Below are 14094 nucleotides of genomic sequence, written 5' to 3' on the forward strand. Positions count from 1 at the left end.
GCCATGTCGCAAAGTGTTTTAGAGTACTTACCACTGTGTTTAAATTCATGTTTTATAGGCAAGGCAACAAATTTAGAAGAGACATTTCAACAATAATTATAGAGTTAGGATTTCAAATTATTAAAAAAACTAAAAGGTTATATATCAACAAAGCTGATATCTGGAACAGTGCTTTAAATATATTCAGAAATAAGAAATTTAATCCTTCGTACACGATTCAAGTAGTATATGTTAATGAAAATGATAAATTTGGAAGAGAGCATCCTGGATCAAAGCAAGAATTCCTAAGTCTTTTAATGCAACACCTTCAGAACTCACCATTGTTTGAAGGGTCCTTGTCAAAGAACTTGTCCCTAAATTCTCAAGGTAATTATTTATTATTGTACATACTGAATATACCATGTGTAAAGAAAAAGATAGCTGGTTAGAAAGAGATAACTTTTATACATGTGGTTAAAATATATAATTTACTTTGTTTATAAAATACTGATAGAATCATGGCAAAAGAGTGGTGGAAAGATTTTTCAATGCAAATTTTGTAGTGAAACATTTTCTTTAAGAATATTCTTATTTTTTTTATAGCAGAATCCTACTTGAAGTGATTCCATAATTAACTGTAACTTAAAAATGTATTTTATATTCATTCTAATTTTATCTGAATAAGAGTGGCCAAGTGGGATGGATGAATATCTGAGCCTTCTTGTTCAAATATTAGGAATTTAGAGTTGGCATGTTTCTTTACAACCTAGGATATTTGGAACACAATTTTCTGGTTCATATGTAACAGTTTAATGTACTTTTGCTTTTAAGAATTTTTCTTAGACAATTATGTATGGGATACTTCTCTGTATTTCTAGTGAAGAGTTAGTTAATGTGATTAAAACAAGCATCTTAAAACACTGGTTAATTTTAGCATTCTTTTTTAGGAGCTTTTTTTTAAATATCAAAGTATACATTTTATTTGTCATCCAAAGCAGTGTTTATTTATGCCAAAGGTGTTATAAAGATTGTGGCTTCTTCACTTTAACATTTTAGTCATGCCTTTCTGACATGGTCACCTTAATGAGTTAAAGATGATACCCTGGAACCCTAGCAGTTGGAAATGGGAAATCCCCTGTTCTCATGAGTAGTATATTCAAGATGAGTTACTTCTGCAGATGGCAAAGCTTATCTATTTTATGTATATTCTTATTTGCCTCAATTTCAGATAATGATATTTATACAACTTTTGCTGTAATAGGAAATTGGAAAGAGTGAGAAGACTTAATTTCATTTGAATTTCCTCTTATGCTTCCCTAGAACTTCCTCACCGTTGCCTGAAGCATCATTGAAATAATTCAGAAACTACCAACAACTATTTTTACTAGATACAGTACACATAGTTTAATTCTAAACTCCCTTTAAAGAAAAATATCCAAATAATTAGTCATGTTAACTCAAGGCAGTTTTGGTACGGTGGAGAGTACATGAATTTAAATGACAAAATCTGAATTCACTTTGTATACATCACTTAAGTAGCTTTATATCCTTAGATTAATTATGTAGCCTCTTTGGATCTCAGTTTCTTCATCTGTAAAATGTGCCTGCTAATACATAACTTATAAAGTAATTTCAAGTTTTGTTATTGTTGGTTACTAATAAGTTGCTTTGAACAATTTTTAGAAAAAATAAAATTTTTATGACATTTTTTTGATTTAATCAAAGTAGCCAGAACATTTTAAAAGGCAATTTAAAAAATCTTAAAAGCTATGATATGGTAAGGTAGCCTATACTGTTGGGATTCAATTTTTGTTATTTTGGAACATAATTTATTTAGCATTATATATCAACAACCTTAAAATGTTTATTTTCTTTGAACCCTAATCTCTGTCTATCCTAATCCATCCTAATCAAATAATCAAAGATCTATAAACAAGAATATGTAAATACATGTTGATTGTATAATATCACTCAGTGACATATCAGTAATAAAGGGGTGATTTATATTGCTGCATATCTGTGTTAGTTTTAATGCATTCCTTAACTGTAGATTTCAATAATTTTGAAAAATATTAAAAAAATTTACAATATAATTGGAAAAAAACCAGAAGTCAAGTTATTCATGCATATATTTATATACACACAAGACACAAATATACGAAAGTGTGTCATTGGTTATTGTGGTAGGATTATAGGTGATTTTTAAGAAAAGTGTGTTTACTTTTTCTACAATAGGTTATTTCTATTCAGAAAAATATTTTTTATATCTTTTAGGTGAAATCTATGTTTTATGTGTTATAGCTTCTATGAATTATTTTTTATTTACCTAATGCTTAGGTTTTTTCATTTTTAATTTATTATGTATGTATTCATTATATGTGGTGGTTATCTTAATAAAAGAAGTGTATTTGGTGTATTTTCATCTATTTACAGCTCTGAGAGAGAATCTTTACTATGAAGCTGGCAAAATGCTTGCCATTTCTTTGGTTCATGGTGGTCCTTCACCTGGTTTCTTTTCTAAAACCTTGTTTAACTGCCTTGTTTATGGACCGGAAAATACCTTACCAATTTTAGCTGATGTTTCAGACTTTGATGTGGCACAGATTATAATCAGGGTAAGAAATGTGCATGTTTATTAAAATGTGCACTACATTCTAAGTGTATTTGAATATAAATGATGAATCTACAATAGAATAATAATACTCTGTGGAGTTGTTAAGGGGTGTTATTGTTTCTGTTTACCAGCAGAGTCCACAACCAATGAAAAGATAGAAGTAAAAGTCAGACAGGTAGAGGTCTAAGTGCCAGGTTTAGTGTTGATAAAACTAGTTAGATAACATGACTTCAATTTGTGATCAAATTAGCTTCTATTTCTCAGAAGTAGAAGGATGTCTCTGCCCTGCCAGAGACGGTACAAGGCAGGTTCCTAGTTGAATGCCAGAGAGCAGATGAAAGTGTGCCTAAAGAGAGCAAGGACTTAAGTTTACCAATCCAAACACTTCTACTTCCTCCTATAGAAAAATAGGGGTGTTAGGTGGAGAGAAAGACCAGGCTGAGTTTTTTCAATATGGAAACTAGTGGGGAGACTCAACTAAAAATAGCATTTATTGAGTCCTGTACTGCATGTGTTACATATAGAAACTCAATTTAGTTATCATAATGCTGTATTAAGTATCATTGCTTACATGTTACTGATTTGGAAACTAATTGAGATAATGAAAGCCATTCAACTTTTCTTTCTTTTAACCTCCTTTCTACTTAACACTACTCTGTCCATTCATTATCTCAGTTACTAAGCAGTATAGTTGAATGGTTAAAGGCAAATGCTTACAAGTCAGATTTTAGGTTGAAATAAATAGGAACTATAGCTGTGTGATTTGGGCCATGAAACTAGGCTTAATTTTGTTATACCTAACTTTATCATCTCACTTCCTCCTTCCTATGGATTTCTTAACTTATTAGAGGGAGACTTCCTACTACCACTCTCCCAAGTTAGCTGGATCACGGCTTAGAGATCTTCACATTCAAATGTCTTCTTTTTTTCTTTTTCTAATTCCTTATCTCTTCTGACTTCTGCAACCACTACTGTCTTCAAATTCCTCTACGGTTTTCTTTAATATTATACTCTTTGCTACTTTGACTACTTCTGTCGTTTTTAATGCTTCTTCTTCCTATCCCTATAAAATTAAGTATTTTTCAGTGTTGTCTTAACAGCCCTAATTCTATAGTATTTGGAAAGCTTCTTCTCACTCATAACCTTTCTGAATGATTCCCAGACTTGTATTTCTGAGTCCCTAGACTTTTGAGTCCCTATAGACTTTTGAGCCTGAATCTCTATAGACATTTTTCTATATGAAGATAAGAGCCCGACATGTTTAAGACAATTAATTTTTTCAGCTTGATTTTCCTTTTCTTTTCAAGAGATTTCTTGTTTTCAAGACATTTTGGGGAAGAGGTTGTTTTCATTCTTCCATACTTCATTTCTCATGTGTTGAGTCATCTATCTGTTTCTAAGAGTGGCTTTTCTTTTCTCTTATTTCCAGTGTGCGTACTATACCAAACTCAAATTATGCCTATGCATAAACATTTAGAACATTATTCTAATAATTCTTTCAAAAGGATAATTTTGACTACATTGCTTTCTTCCTCAGAAATCTCAGTGGCTTCTCATTGCCTGTTGAAAAAGTTCCGGTTCTTCTTTGGGGCATTTAGGACTTCCAGCTCTCCTCATGGCTTTACTTATTCCAGTTTCTGTGGACCTGTTATATGTTTGTTTATATAGTCAATAAATGCTATGTACCCAGCACTGTTTTATCACTGAAGATACAGTAGTGATTCAAAGACCCTGCCTTTTTGAAATTTACCTTCCAGAGGGAAGACAGAAGATAAGCAAATAAATATGTAATATACAGTTGACCTTGAAAAACATGGGGGTTAGGAGAACCTTTAAAATCCACATACAATTTTTGATTCCCCCAAAACTTAACTATAGTTGTCCATCAGTATCTGCAGAGGATTGGTTCTAGGAACCACCCTCTCCACTAAAACAAAATCTGCAGTTGTTCCAATCTCTTAGATGAAATGGCATAGAATAAAGCCCTCCACATTTGCTGATGCAAAACCTATGGATGCAGAGAGCCGATTATATTGAAAAAAATTGGCATATAAGTGGATCTACACAGTTCAAACCCGTGTTGCTTGAGGGTCAACTGTACTATCATGCAGTAAAGTATATTATAAAAAATATGTATACTTTTAGATATATAGATATTTAGAAATAATGCTTGGGTATAATAAGTTAGAGCTCAGGCTGAGATGCTATAACAAAAGACAATGTCTAAAAAAAATGTTTCTAAGAGTGGCTTTTCTTTTCTCTTATTTCCAGTGTGTGTACTATACCAAACTCAAATTATGCCTATGCATAAACATTTAGAACATTATTCTAATAATTCTTTCAAAAGGATAATTTTGACTACATTGCTTTCTTCCTCAGAAATCTCAGTGGCTTATTTCTTCTAAAATCTGGTGTATAGATTTTGGGGGGTAGGGGTTAGCAAACTATGGCCGTAGATCAAGTCTGGCCTGCTGTCATCTGTGTGTAAAGAAAGTGTTAGTGAAACACAATACACCCATTTGTTATAAGTCTCTTTGTAGTGTTTTCACACTACAGTGGCAGAGTTGAGTTGAGTAGTTGTGACAGACATATGCCCCACAAATCAAAAAGGCTATCTGACTTTTATAGAAATGACTCCTATTTTAGAGGTAGAGTTGTGATACACCTAGTCACCCAGGGAATTGAATTCCATCCTCTCCCTGGTACGTAATCACTTAGGATAGTGTCTGCGTCTACATAGCCAAAGCTTGCTCTGAAGGGAGAAAGTGGAATTAGAGGGCAGGGAAGTTGAACACATTTTCACTCACATCCCATTGGATAGCCTTAGTCACTCATAGCCACATATAGCTGCAGGGAAAGTTCGGTTATGTGCCCAGCTAAAATGCAGGGTGGTGGTTTTGGAAGGATGAAGCAACATATACCCAATTCTTAGTCTCTCACAGAGGGTGAAATTAGTATTTTGAACTGGGTAGTCAGGAAGAACTTCAGAGACTTCAGCAGATATCTGGAATGAATGAGAGAATCGTGTAAATGTCTAGGAGAAGAGTTTTATGGAAAGTAGTAGTAGAAAAAAATATTTTCCATTTAATAGACTTGACTGCTAGTCAATAGTCTTTTTATCTTTCTCTTTCTGTAACTTTATTCAAAAGCTAACCTATATGAAAGTATCTAGCACATAAATGGTCAAATATTTCTTTGTTTATGCTCTTCTCTGAAACACTCAAAATGTTTGGACCTAAGTCTCAGCTGATATTCTTTCTCTTTGATATTCTTTCTCTTTCATAAAATTTCAGGTCATCTGTGTTGCCTTTTTAGTACAATGTAACTGTTCTGTGTCAGTTATTGCCTTTTGTGTAAGTAATTTTCTGTTTAAAGTGGCATTATACTCAAGGTTTCTTGAAGGCAGAAATATACAATATTTATTATACTGGATTGTCAGATATTTATTCTAGAAAAATAATTCTTGGTATACTTTCATTCTACTCTGGTATACTCAATAATTGAGGATAAAGTAATGTATCATTTGAAATGTAAATATGAAAAAAGAAAGATAAATATCATTCAAAAGTGAAAGGGGAAACTGGGTATATTTTCTTCTTCATTACAGATAAATGCTGCAACAAAAGTAGCTGACTTAAACTTAGTTATGAATGAATACTATAACTACCTAGAGCTTATCGGATGTCTAAGAATTATCACATCATTAAGTGATAAATATCTATTGGCAAAAGACATACTTTCTTACCATGTAATTAAGAGAGTCCATGCACCTTTTGAAAGGTAAGATATTTATATGTGAAGATTCTCTCAAAATACATGTTCATTGTCTTATAATATGATATATAGTTGATAAAAAATGTTATTTTAAAATAATGCTTTAAAACTAACCTGTTAGGGGTGATTACTGTCTTGACAATTCTATATAGAACTGCATAAATGTATTATGCTTATGTAGGAAAAGTAATCATTACCTCAATTTATAATTATTTTTCTAGTATTATAAATTTATAAAATTATAAAATATAATTTTAAAAATTCTTACCACATAAGCCAACTATTTCATCTCTACTCATTCATTTAATAACTATATATTGAACACCTATTGTCTGCTGGGTAATAGGTACTAAGCATTCTTTGACTAACAAGGTAGATATGATTCTTGCTCTTCAGCTTAGAACACTGGTCTTCAAACTTTTTGTTCCAATAGTACTTGAAAGAAGTTTGAAAACTTACATATGTCCTCTACCCCCCTTTTTGTTAAATAACTCAAAACATAAAATATGTATGAAAGAAAGTAGGTGGAAGGCTATGCCATGTAATCATCATTCATATCTAACAATTATCAATCAGCCTGTGGCCAGTCTTGTTCATCTATCCTACTCTTGTTATTGGCTCCAATATTTTTTTCAAGCTATTAGACATCATGTTATCCCAGAAATAATCAGGTTTTTTTTGTTTTAATTTTAGTATCATTAATCCATAGATTTAAATATACTGTGTTTAAACTGTTATAGTTATGATCCTTACTGAAGTCCAAATTGTCTCATTTTTGGCCAATATAAGCCTTGTATTGTTTCTTTGAGTTGTTTTCATGTTGACCTGTAATGGTCTTTGATAGCCCTCCTGCTATATGGCATAACAATGTATTTCAGTCTCATTTAGTCATTCTGGCCCAAGGGACCTTGGTTTCTTTGAAGGAGGAATGGTAATGCAAACCTGCAGTCTGGATGCTAGGGATGCTCATTTTTGCCAGGTTGGTCATTGTTCCTAGGCTTTTTTGGTGGACCCAAGCTGGAAATGCAGGGTGTTGTTTTGTTTTTGTTTTATAAGATAAAATACATCATGAGTATTTTATATACTGATACTTCAAATTCAGTACTACAAGATGTTATACTTTTTCTTTATCCCATGTTCAGAATCCCAGTTCTCAAAGGTACTGGAGAATTAGAATATGAAATGATTTCTCACTTCATTTATTCTACATTTTATAAACAGTAGTCTCAGAAGAAAATACCAACATTATCACCAATAACAAATAATGAAAGTAGGTTAAAATTATTTTTAGTAAGAAAAATGGATTTATTATTTTAAGGGTCTTGTATTATTGAGTAATGAGGAAGCATCAATTAGCTTTAAATTATATCAACTATGTATCTTTTAAATGAAATTCTAAACTAACAAGAATAGAGCATGTAACTTCCAAGCCAGTTTGGTGGGGATAGGTGTAGAAATAAATGTATTTAATCTTATAATAGGCAGAAAATAGGGAAAAAAACAAGCAAAGGAAAACTCATGTTCAGAGAAAGCACACTATAAGTAGAAAAATAACTAAATTTAGATTGGTAATTATAATACATGTCAATAGCTTAAACTCTTGTATTAAAAAGACAGTATTTTAAATTACATTTTAAGTAAAAGACCTTAAAGCAAAATAAAAAATTAACGAGCTTCTAATCTTTTTTTAAAATCTTACTTTTAAATGACCCTATAATAATATTAAAAAAAATATTTAGGAACATTAAACAGTCTTGAATCTATTTGAACCTAAAAACATGGCCTCAAAATATGTGAAGCAAAACTGACAAAATACACAGAAATTGTTAAAATAGTTGGATATTTTAAACAGTTCTCTTAGGAATTAATAAGTTTAAACATACTAATAATTAGTGAGGGTCTAAACTAGCAGTGAATAAAATATCAATTTTGAAGCAGGTTTATAAAAGGAAACAAGGCAAATACAACATTAAAAAATCTTTACTGTTAGGCACACAAATAAAAAATTAAAAAATACATGCAATCATACAATTTTAGGTGCAAGAAAAGTATTTCATACATTTAAACATTTCCACATACTTTTAAACTAACAGAAATACCATTATAAAGGGTTTCTTCTAAACATTCAGCAAACATCCCTAATGGTGAAATGTTATAAGCATTCTACTTAAGGCCAGACAAGCCTAGGATACACATACTTACCTCATTCATTTTCACAATATGATGAAGGCCCTAGCAGAATAACAAGACTAAATGAGTAAATGTTATTAAGGATTGGGAGAACTGAAATTAGCATTTGTAGTCCACATGAATGTCTACCTAAAATAAGCTAAGAATTTCTTCTGTAAAGAGTTTTAGCAAGGTTACTGGATACAAGAGGTAAAAGATTCAGGCCGGAGGTTTGTTAGTGAGAAGTAATGGTAAAGAAATTGGTAAACAGAGCAACTAATTGTACAGTGTTTAATTTGGGGGTTTAAGATACAAGATAGAACCAAAAAGAATTTTTAACTAGTGTAGGAAGAGTGGGAGCTATTGAGATTTTAAGTGTTCTCTTCAGGAAGAGGGTAAATACAGTAGCCACCCCCCCCCCCCCATCCACAGTTTCACTTTCCTCGGTTTCAGTCACTTCATGATCAATCACGATTCAGAAATATTAAGTGCAAAATTCCAGAAATAATTTATAACTTCAGTTGTGCACTGTTTTGAGCAGCATGATGAAATTTTGCACTATTTGAGATATGAATCATTCCTTTATCCTACATATCAGTGCTGCATGCTCTGCCTTCTCCTTAGTTGGTAGCCGTCTTGGTTCTCAGGTGCACTGGCTCGGTATTGCACTGCTTGGATCCAAGTAACACTGAACTTTACTTCATTCATGGCCCCAAAGTGCAGTAGTAATGCTGGCGGTTTAGATATGCCAGAGAGAAGTGATAAAGTGCTTTCTTTAAGTGAAAAGTCAAACATTCTCAATTTTAATAAGAAATGAAAAACAACCATATGCTGAGGTTGCTTAGATCTATAGGAAGAATGAATCTTCTGTGAAATTGTAAAGAAAGAGAAAAACTTCATGCTGGTTTTGCTGTTGCACCTCAGATTGCAAAAGTTATAGCCACAGTGCATGAAAAGTCCTTTGTTAAGATGGAAAAGGCACTAAATTGTGGGAGGAAGACATGAACAGAAAAAGTATTCTGATTGATAGCAACATTTTACACCAGAAAGCATTAGCTTATATGAAGATTTCAGCAAGGATCCTTGAAACAAGTGACACCATACCATTTACTGCAGTGAGGATGGTTACAGAGATTCAAAAATAGGTTTAGACTGAAAAACGTAAAAATTATTGGAGAAGCTGTTTCTGCCCATGAAGATACTGCTGACACATTTCCAGTAGAGTTGAAGAAGTTGATTACTAAGGAAAAAAGGTATATGTGTATAGGAAAAAACATAATATATTAGGGTTCGGTATTATCCATAGTTTTAGGCATCTACTAACAGTCTTGAAACATTTATCTCCCATGGTAAGAGGGGACTACTATACATTGACTTCCTTTAAATTTTAAATACACCTATTAAAATCTTAAAAGGTAACTAAAAAATAATTAGTATGACTTTTAAAATATAAAGGAAATTGGTATTTTAAAAAATAAATACAAAGGTGGGCAGGAAGGAATAAAAACATTTTCTAAAAGCAGTGCCTTTGCCCAAAATAAATAGGAATAGTTTCCTATTATAGTAACAGTAAGTGAAAATTACTCTCAAAAAGCAAATTGCCGTAAAGTAAATATACAGTATGGTAACATTTATATAAAGTTTCAAAACAATGAGTGCAGTGCTAGCTTTTATTTAGGAATACACATAGTGAAACTAAAATTAAATGCAGGCTATAGTAAAAATTTCAGGACAGTAATTAAATAACAATTTCAAATAGGTTTCTTTGTAGAGGTAGAGAAGAGAATATGATAAGAGGGCAGGATTTAGTTGAGTCAAGAGAATATTTTTCTTAAAAATAATCTGACCAAACATGACATGTTAGTATCTTAAAATCTAATGTAAGTTTTTGTCGATTTCTATTATTTCCTGTATTTTTTTGTACACTTGAAATATTTCCTAATTAAAAATAAAAGTTTGCATTGAGCGCTGGCCGATTGGCTCAGCGGTAGAGCGTCAGCCTGGCGTTTGGGGGACCCGGGTTCAATTCCCGGCCAGGGCACATAGGAGAAGCACCCATTTGCTTCTCCACCCCCACCCCCCTCCTTCCTCTCTGTCTGTCTCTTACCCTCCCGCAGCCAAGGCTCCATTGGAGCAAAGATGGCCCGGGCGCTGGGGATGGCTCCTTGGCCTCTGCCCCAGGCACTAGAGTGGCTCTGGTCGCGGCAGAGCGACGCCCCCTGGTGGGCAGAGCGTCGCCCCTGGTGGGCGTGCTGGGTGGATCCCGGTCGGGTGCATGTGGGAGTCTGTCTGACTGTCTCTCCCCGTTTCCAGCTTCAGAAAAATACAAAAAAAAAGAAAAAAAAGTTTGCATTGAGTGGAGAGCTCAATCGGTTAGAGCATCATCCTGAAGCACAGAGGTTGCTGGTTCAATCCTGGGTCAGGGCACATACAGAAACAATGTTCCTGTCTTTCTCTTGCTCTTTCCCTTCCTCTCTCTAAAATCAATAAAATAAACATTGCCTGACCAGGCAGTAGCACAGTAGAGAATCGGACTAGGAAGTGGAGAACCAAGGTTCAAAACCCTGAGGGTGTGAGTTTGAGCTTGAGTGCGGGCTCGTCTGGCTTGGGCACAGGGTTGCCGGCTTGAGCATGGGATCATAAACATCACCCCATGGGCACTGGCATAAGCCCAAAGGTCACTGGCTTGAGCAAAGGTTCACTCTGCTGTAGCTCCTCAGTCAAGGCACATATGAGAAAGCAATTAATGAACAACCAAGGAGACTAAGGAGCCACAACGAAGAATTGATGCTTTTCATCTCTCTCACTTTCTGTCTGTCTTTCTGTCCTTCTCTCTGTGTCTCTGTCACACACACACACAAATAAATAAACATTTAAAATAAAAATAAATAAAAGTTTAAGGATGAACGTAAGTTTTGCTAAAATTTGCTTCAAAGGTAAACAGAAGGTGAATGGTAAAAACAAAGAAAGAAAGGTAAGGGTGGAATTGTGGAGGGCTTGGTAGCCGTGTTAAGTACTTTGGACTTGGTTTCGTGGACAAAAGTGTGTGTTAGTTTCTGGTGAGTGGCTTAAGACACTAGAAATTTATTCTCTCTCAGTTTTGGAGGCTCAGAGTCCAAAATCCAGGTGTTAGCAGGGCTACCCTCTTTCTGACAATTTAGGAAGACAATCTATTCTTTGGCACTCCCTGCTTCTAGGTGGCTCCTGGCATTATTTGGCTTGTGGTTGCATAACTCCAGATCACTGAATCTTTATCACATGGCCTTTTCGTCTCAGCATGTCTCTTATAAAGACACTTGTCATTGTCACTGGATTTAGGGCCAGAACGTATAACCTAGATAGAATGATCTCAAGATCCTCAATTATATCTGCTTAAAGCTTTTTCCAAATAAAGTCACATTCACAGGTTCTAGGGAATAGAATGTGGAAATATCTTTTGGAGAGCCTCCATTCAACCTATCTCAGGAGGAATGACGGTGTTGGGTTTATTTCAGGCACATACCTATGGTTATAGCATGAAAAATTAACTTGGAGATTTACACACCTGCAAGTGGTTTGCAATAGGGTGGTAGTGGGTATATGGAGAAGTGAGCTAATAAAAGGGATTTCAGAAAGGAAATCCATAGGATTGGTAATTAGGAATGGCACAGAACAGTCAAGGGTGACTTTCAGGTTTCTCTATATTAATTTGATGGGTATAATGAAGGCATTTACTGACACTTGTGGTCCAGATTTTTTGGTAATAAGGATTAGCTTTCCTTTGGACTTAATAAATTTAGGTGCTTAGAATATGTGGTACACAATATCTGTCGATATATTTCTGGGCTGGAGAGACTACATTTCATAGTAATGATGAGCCTATACCTGCTAAATGAAGCCATGGGAGAAATGGGCGTTGTTACAGATCCATGAGAGAAAACAGCAACGTTTAAGACAAACTAAAGAAAAAAGAAGCTTTTTGTAAGAAACTGAAAAGGTCTGATCAAAGAAAAAGGAGGAAACCAGGAGACTGGTGCCTAAGAAGATCATTCGTGAACTTATGGTAGTTTTTCCTGAGATGTAAACAGGAGTGGAGGAAAGTGAATGGAAATTAAGAAACGGAGATAGATGGAATTGGCTGAATTTTTTTTCCTTATTCAAAGATAGGCACATTTATGTGCTCTTGAGAAAGAGCCTAGAGAAAGAGAGATGAATCAGTGTGTCAGGGTTCCTGTGGTAGGGAGTTCAGAGCCACAGATAGGACATCAGTCTGATATAATTCCTTCATTCTTTGCTTACTAGTGAGAATGTATGTTTTTAGAAATCCACTTGTTCCTTTTATTTTATTAATTATGCATTCATATTTTGTTTATTTCCTATTGGAGTGTGTTTTTAGAAAAATGTATTTTTTTATATATTTATAAATTAGTTTTGTCATGTATGTTAAAGTATTCTCCCACTTTGTTTTCTTTTTAGCAATATATAAGTTTTAAAATGTCATGTGGCTAAGGTTTGCAATCTCTTTGCAATTTCTAGGAAACTTCATTTTTATACTAATTAACTTTGAAGTGTAAAATACTTAAGAGTTCTACGTTTTTCCTCTTAAAAATTGCTAGCTCAATTTTAAAACTATTCTATAAAGCCAGGCAAGTAGACATATAAAAGATTCATTTTATATTAAAATATTTGCTTGTTATGAATTTGAAGTTTCATAGCACATATAGTATACCCATAACTTTTTTTAATCTTTTTTCCTCACATCTCTGTATATGTGGTAGTAAATTAGCTAGAATGTTAATTCTCTCTCATAATACCAAACACATGTATAAATGTTTACTAATTACTTTTCTTCTCTTAAGTTTTAAGCAGGGTCTGAACACTCTTGGTGTTCTGGAGAAAATTCAGACTTATCCAGAAGCATTTTATAGCATCTTCTGTCATAAACCTGAGAATCTTTCTGCAAAAATCCTTAGTGATCTTTTTACCGTACCCACGATATCTGATGCACAGTCTTTGGGATTTTGGAACAGTTACTTACAGGCTGTTGAGGGTATGTGGATGTTTTATTTATCTGTCTTAGAATGTTTGTTTCAGGATATTAGTTTATTTCTTTGAGTTTTGCTTTTTGATAAGAACTTTCATCAGCTAACTCCATATTTACAAAACATTTAAAAACAAGTTTATGTGACTAAGTTGAAAATGATGAGGAAAGGTTACAGAGTAAAATTATAGTCTACAGTGTTTTCCTCTACATAATTTAAGTTGAAAAGCATTCTTCCTAGGAATTTTAAATATATGGGTATTTGTCACTGCGTAGAATAATCTAAAAGGTAATTGTTCATTTCATCTTTTTTCAAAGTTAAGTTGAATTATCTTTCAACAATTGGTTAGGGCTGTGATAGTGATAATCACTGAGCATAAGCAATGTGAAATCCTTTTGTATTGTTTTACAACAAATGTTTTAGTTTTTCTCTGCATTTTTTAAACTAATTCAGCAATTTTCAACTGGTATGCCACAGAATTTTATAAAATGCAGTACCTCACTATTCAGTCAGGGATACTGACTTCTCTTCCCTTAG

At 33.6% G+C, this 14094-nt stretch overlaps 1 protein-coding gene across 3 annotated transcripts in view; it reads left to right on the forward strand.

The window, feature by feature from the left end:
* G2E3 (G2/M-phase specific E3 ubiquitin protein ligase) overlaps nt 1-14094 on the forward strand; it is a 75417-nt gene that overhangs the window by 57723 nt on the left and 3600 nt on the right. For all 3 annotated transcript variants that reach the window (XR_010746105.1, XM_066341495.1, XM_066341496.1), the window contains 4 exons: nt 59-366; nt 2413-2594; nt 6201-6373; nt 13375-13565. Coding sequence is in view for 2 of the 3 variants with exons in the window: in XM_066341495.1 (XP_066197592.1) it covers nt 59-366; nt 2413-2594; nt 6201-6373; nt 13375-13565 (854 nt within the window). In the remaining variant the exon portion in view is untranslated. The remainder of the gene's footprint in view (nt 1-58; nt 367-2412; nt 2595-6200; nt 6374-13374; nt 13566-14094) is intronic.

The sequence above is a fragment of the Saccopteryx leptura genome, chromosome 6, assembly GCF_036850995.1.
Source record: "Saccopteryx leptura isolate mSacLep1 chromosome 6, mSacLep1_pri_phased_curated, whole genome shotgun sequence".
NCBI lineage: Eukaryota > Metazoa > Chordata > Mammalia > Chiroptera > Emballonuridae > Saccopteryx > Saccopteryx leptura.